We start from the raw sequence: 6,477 nt of genomic DNA, 5'->3' as shown, positions 1-6,477 counted from the left end.
AAAAGGTGGAGCAATATGTAGGTTCGAATAGGGTCAAGCCGTATCGTGGACCCTATGTTTAGCATGCCTCTATCCTTGACCATGGTATTTTTAACACGTAGTTATGTACGCATGGTACATATGCAGCTATCAGGATGGGGCATTGGCGGAGGCCGAATTGCTAATCTAGCTCTAGATGAGCTGGACTGTCGTTCTGGAGGGTAGACCGGACTCGTTTAACAGTGTCAGGGGGCTTGACTGCCAGTGTGGTTTTCGGCTTAGCGAGGCCACCCTACACCTCAGCCGCGAGGGCCGCGGTATGCTCCTCCATACGGAGGGATCGCTCCATATTTCCATTGACTATTGTAATGCCACGTGGTCCATGCATCTTAAGCTTGAGATAAGCGTAGTGCAGGACTGGATTGAAATGGGCGAAAGCGGTTCGTCCGAGTAGTGCGTGATAGCCACTTTGGAACGGGACAATGTCGAAGATCAAGTCTTCCGGTGAGCCGAAGACGACTTCCAGCATTATGGATCCTGTGCAACAGGCCTCTACGCCGGGTATTACCCCTTTAAAGGTGGTTTTAGTGGTCTTGATTCTTGATGGATCAATGCCCATTTTACGGACGGTGTCCTGATAAAGCAGATTGAGACTGTTGCCGCCATCCATAAGGACTCGCGTGAGGTGGAATCCGTCAATAATTGGATCGATAACCAATGCGGCCGATCCTCCATGATGGATATTGGCTGATGGTCTCTGCGATCGAAAGTGATCGGACAAGCTGGCCATGGGTTAAATTTTGGGGTGACTGGCTCTATGGCGTAGACGTCCCTTAATGCGCGCTTACGCTCCCGTTTAGGGATGTGAGTGACGTAGATCATGTTCACCGTTTTGACCTCGGGGGGAAATTTCTTCTGTCCCCCTGTGTTCTGTGGGCGAGGCTCTTCATCGTTGTCCTTGCTGGGTGGCCCTTTCCCCTTGTGTTCGGCGTTGAGCTTGCCGACCTGTTTAAAGACCCAATAGTTTCTGTTGGTATGATTGGCAGGCTTTTCGGGGGTGCCGTGAATCTGGCAAGGCCGATCGAGTATTCTGTTCAAACTAGATGGACCATCTCTATCTCCTTTGAATGGCTTCTTCCGCTGACCGGGTTTAGAGCCACTGAATCCGGCGTTAACTATCGTGTCTTCGGTATCTTGGTTGTTGTCTCGACGCTTGTGCTTGTTGCGTCATGGCTTGCCATTGCCATCCCTGGCTTCGGAGGTGCCAAGGTCGCCGGTGCTATTGCTTCTATGAGCTAGCCATCTATCTTCTCCCGCGCAAAAGCGGGTCATAAGTGCGATAAGGGCTGCCATGGACTTCGGCTTTTCTTGGCCGAGGTGTCGGGCGAGCCACTCGTCTCGGACGCTGTGTTTAAAGGCCGCGAGGGCTTCGGTGTCCGGGCACACGTGTCCAACGGTTGGATTTCAAACACACGCGGCAGCTTGACTTGGGCTACAAGCAAAGCTGACTCATCCAACTCTGGATAAGATTTACTCTCGTTGTCTTCACTTGAAGACATATGATTTGGGTTGAGCATCATGTCAGTCTTCTGACTTTGTTCACTTGGACCCCACTTAACAGTTCGATAGTTCCTATGACTCAAGAAAGAAGAAAAATGAAACTATGAAAGAAACTATGTCTTTGCACTCCATTGTCTTCAAGTGAATGTCTTCACACGTCATTATCTTCAACGTGAATGTCTTCACGAACCACCATTGTCTTCAATGTCTTCATACATTTTTAGGGGTCATCTCTGGTAGGTAAACCAAATCAATGAGGAACTTCTACTTGTGTTATCCTGCAATTCTCACAAGCACATTAGTCCCTCAACCACGCGTGTCGTCAATACTCCAAAACCAACTAGGGGTGGCACTAGATGCACTTATAGTGTTTCAATAGAGTTAGCAATGAATGTTTAACTAGTACTCACGGCAGTTAAGAGAAAGCATAGTAAATCATAGTTATATGTTAAACAACATAAATGGATCATTGATAGGGCCATTGGGTAGTAGCACATGGATGGAACGGACATGCATCTTCAATGAAATTTGAATACCAGTTCGAATATCATAAAGTTCGATAAAATTATTTCAATCCTCCCTACCGAAACAAGTATTATGCTCTTCATTGGTGATTTTAACGCCGTTGTTAAAATATGAAATCCTCTCTGGTCTTAAGGTGAAATCTTTCTATAGTTACCTTAGACTTTTTGATCCATAGATTCTCATGGAAAATTGTTCTTACAAAGTAGGGGATAACTCGACACACAATAAAGGAAATATTTGATTATTCTTACATGGTTTCTTAACTAATTGTTTTTTGCAAGACACATTGTATATTTTGAGAGACATTCAGGTGTTTAGAAAAGATAGTAATATAAAGGAAAGGTATTTTGTTCTAAATGTTAAGTCTGATTTGTCATCTATTTGTCAGAAAATAAGTTGAAGTTAACAAATCGGTAGGAATATTGTATGCTTAAGTATAGAACACATTATATAGTCATTTGCTAAGAAAGGACAGTTAATTTAAGCTTACTGTCATGCCATCTGATGATTCACGAAAGCATAGGCTGAAACTACTGTATATGGGAACCCTCTCATATCTGCACAAACCTCTGTTGTCATAATAGATTGGGCACTAGGTACAAAAAGCATATATTTAGTAGGAAATATACTTTCTTCGCTATATTTGAACGAGCTTAAGCGAGATAAATGGAACTTTACCTCAATTTCGTTGTGTCATCCATTTGGGCAGGGTGCAAAAACCACAGGAACCCGTAGTGGAAGAAACTAACAAGGAATTGAAGTAGATTCGTTTGTGACAATGGTTGGAGGGTGGAGTTGGATGGACAAGTTTAAGTGAAGGTGATGAAAATGTTAGTATCATATGGGATTAGCCCCCCCCCCCATGTGGGGGTTCGCCGAAAACAATGAAACTCGCTAGTTGGAACTGTCAGGGTCTCCTTGGCGCCCTAATAGTTCATCCGCTTCTTGTTATTCAAAGGCGACATAACCCAGATGTTTTCTTTCTATCTGAGACACATCTGGATGACACACGTGTAGATAAGGTAAGAAAATAAAATCTGAGTGGATTACATGGTCGTTGCACCAAGTTTGGATGGTAGAAGGGGGGCTATGTTGGTAGTTTCAAAAGAGGTGAGGATCTACTCTCAATATTGATGCGTAGGTGAAAGAAATAAATGGGACACACAAAGACTAACAAACATATATGCAGAATCTAGTTAGAATAACAAGGAGAGCACCTATGGTACTTTATATGATCTTTACTCACAAACAGATTTGCCATGGGCGATGATATGCGACTTTAACAAGATCATTTTCTCATCAAAGAATGAAGGGAGAGCCTTGCGTCACCAGTCGCGCCTTCAGGTGTTCCAAGATACTCTCTTTGACTGTTCTCTTGAGGATGTTGGCTATGAAGGTTGGTTTCATGCAGGTTTAAGGGAGAGGCTTGACCGTGTTATGTCTAACACAGACTGGGCTCAAAGGCACCCTTTAGCAGGATTGATCAATCTGGAGATGGGTAATTCTGACCATCATCCAATCTGTTTGGACATGAACCATCTTGTGTGTGTTTCAGATAGAAATCCAAAGCATGAACGAGTTATGCTCCTTTTGTTACCAAGTGCCGGAGGACACGCTTCACATCATGATTGCGTGCTCCTTCTCGTGACAAGTCTCACACGACATGTTGGCTTGGTGCTAATCCACAGTTGTACCTCCCTTCGCTGCAACACCATGCTTGACCTGATGGGTGACTTCTTGCCCCGGCGCCCCTCCGGCTTAACGTCGCGGCATCTCTTCCATCATCATCCTCATGGCTTGGCAAATCTGGAAGCATCAAAATGGATGTATCTTCGACGCTACTCGCTCTTTCGTTGGTCGTCTAGTGCATATCATCCAGGATGATGCGCACTGTTGTGCTAGAGCTAGCGTCACCGGATTAGATCACATAGTGCTTTAGAGATAGACCTTTGTGCTTGGCCTGAACACTCTATCCTCTGCTTCATGAATGTCCCACACACATCTTTATGTATGTGTTTGTGATGTAATCCATAATCGTAATTTTTCTCACTCTTCTATAATGGAAAGATACGTAAATTTTGCGTGTTTATGTAAAAAAAACTGTTAAAAGAAAAGAGAGATGGAAAGAAGGGAGTCGGGGAAACATATGAATGAATACTACACTGAAATCTCTCGATCTCACCCATCTTTCTACCCCTCTCCCTCCCTCCCTCCCTCCCCCTCTCACGGGCTGCACGCTGCCTCGCTCCGACCGACCGCCACGCCCTCACATCCCCATCTCCATCTCTCTCCGCGTTGCTCTGCCTCTGCCACCGCTTCACCCGCGCGCGGTCGGGCTCCTAGCTAGCTGCTGCCTCTTCTCCCCTTGATGTGGCGCCGGGCGCCGAGCTGCTGCTGCTCGCGCACCAGAGGCGTCGGAGGCGAGCTCCCCGGACGCCTGGCGGTCTAGCCTCCTCGCGCTCCTACAAGAGGGAGATCCGGGCTTTCTTGGTAAGCTCTGTCCCCGGCCATGTCCTAATTCCCGATCAATCCGCCTGATCCCGCCCGATTCCGTTCCCTGCACGCGTGCTCGCGCTAGATTAGTGGCCACCGCAAGCTCGCTCCGTCGCTGCTCCCGACTTCTTACTGTAGACTAGTGTCCATGGTGGACTGTCGGGCTGCGACGCCATTTGTGGTTCCATCTCCCTCTCCCGGGGTAGTTGGGCCGCCGCTTTTGACAGGGAAAAACTTCGCGGCAAGCGTGGACTAAAATGCGCGCAAGCATGGTGTTTAACCACAGGCTTAGCTGGCGGCTTTGTGCGTGCGTCTATCTCGTTTGGCCGGATCGTTGCGTGCCGACTGGTTCAGCCCGCCGTGCCAAGCAGGTCACGAGTAGTTACAAGATCGTGATCTCATCATGATGCAATGCGGTGACAATTTCTCTTAGGGTAGAGATGGCAAAACATGCCTCATATTAGTTTTAAATTTATGTGATTTTGTGCTGGACTGCATTCAAGTAACTCACTCAGTCAATGCTGGTACTCATGGGTTTTCAATGCATATGGAATATCCATTATTTAGGCTTTTATTACTGCATGCATATATACTCTCCTCTATGTGAACAGGATCGTAGTTGGTTCTTTTTGTTGTGAACTTAAAAAATGAAATAATGGTGGTACGAGAACCTTGTTTACAAATTGTCCAATGCAGTCGGTCCTTCTAGAGCATACGTATTTTCAGTGAGATGTTTCTAACATGTTCGTATACCAACTTCCAAATACTTCCGTGAAGAAGAAAGTATTGCATACACCTGATCCTTCTAGTTCCTACCTATATCCAGTGAAGTGCTCAATACGTGTATATGACATGCTTATGTACCAACTTGCAAATATTTCCTTTTTATTTTCTTAATTCGTATACATTCTTTGGAGCAACTTGTGAATACTTTCTGAAAGTAGAATTTGCCGTACACACGTAATGCATCTATGTTCTGCGCGGTTCTGGTACAATATGCTTGTGATATACTTCTCTACCAATTTCGATCACCTTCTAAAAATATCAAATCTTTTATTTAAGCGTTTGGTGGGGCCGTGTGACCCCACGGGACCCAAAGTGGATCCACTCTGGCGGAAATGGAGTCGGGGAGCACGTTCTATGCGGGTGAAGGTCTTCACATTGATCCCAGCTGGCTCATCGACCCAAAGCTTCTCTTTGTTGGGCCACGGATCGGTGAGGGTGGACATGCAAAGGTCTACGAGGGGAAGTAAGGCTCGTCTGTTTACACTACGATCTACAAATTGCTGATTTGTATGAGTTGTTTGCTTATAATTTATCTCTCAGTTGATGATTCATGATGATGGGGTTTGTAGGTACAAGAACCAAAATGTTGCTATCAAGATTGTGCACAAAGGGGACACCCCTGAAGAGGTCATCAAGAGGCAGGGTAGGTTCTTGAGAGAGGTGACCATGCTATCAAGGGTGCAGCACAAGAACCTTGTCAAGGTTCGCTTCTTTGCTGACTACTATCATTATTTCATTGGCTGGAAGTGTTGGGCGCTTTTGGATATTGAAAACTATATCTGCCTGTTGTTCAGTTTATTGGAGCTTGCCTAGAGCCTGTCATGGTGGTGGTGACTGAGCTATTAGTGGGGGGCTCTTTGCGGAAGTATTTGGTCAGCTTACGGCCTAGGAACCTGGAGCCTCGTGTAGCAGTTGGATTTGCATTGGACATCGCCCGAGCCATGGAATGTTTGCATGCACATGGGATCATTCATCGTGATCTTAAACCTGGTAAGATTTTCCATTTTGCATTTGAATACTAGGTGAATCTCTGCAAAGAGGATAGTGGCTTTCCTTCTGTCCATATATACCCTGAGTGGTACTGTTGTAGGATCTCTCTGTGTGTGCACACGTTCAGGTTTTTTTTTGGGGGGT

At 45.8% G+C, this 6,477-nt stretch overlaps 1 protein-coding gene across 1 annotated transcript; it reads left to right on the top strand.

Annotated features, from left to right (window-relative positions):
* The first annotated feature begins 4,247 nt into the window (after positions 1-4,247).
* Positions 4,248-6,380, top strand: LOC125528996 (serine/threonine-protein kinase STY13-like). Its single transcript, XM_048693409.1, has 4 exons — positions 4,248-4,554; positions 5,620-5,806; positions 5,913-6,045; positions 6,138-6,380. The coding sequence occupies exons 2-4, from the start codon at positions 5,676-5,678 to the stop codon at positions 6,363-6,365; spliced, it is 492 nt and encodes a 163-aa protein (XP_048549366.1). The 5' UTR covers positions 4,248-4,554; positions 5,620-5,675; the 3' UTR covers positions 6,366-6,380.
* Positions 6,381-6,477: the final 97 nt, after the last annotated feature.

Source organism: Triticum urartu, unplaced genomic scaffold (genome assembly GCF_003073215.2).
Source record: "Triticum urartu cultivar G1812 unplaced genomic scaffold, Tu2.1 TuUngrouped_contig_5270, whole genome shotgun sequence".
NCBI classification, from domain to species: Eukaryota; Viridiplantae; Streptophyta; class Magnoliopsida; order Poales; family Poaceae; genus Triticum; species Triticum urartu.
This window is presented reverse-complemented; position numbering and strand designations above follow the sequence as displayed.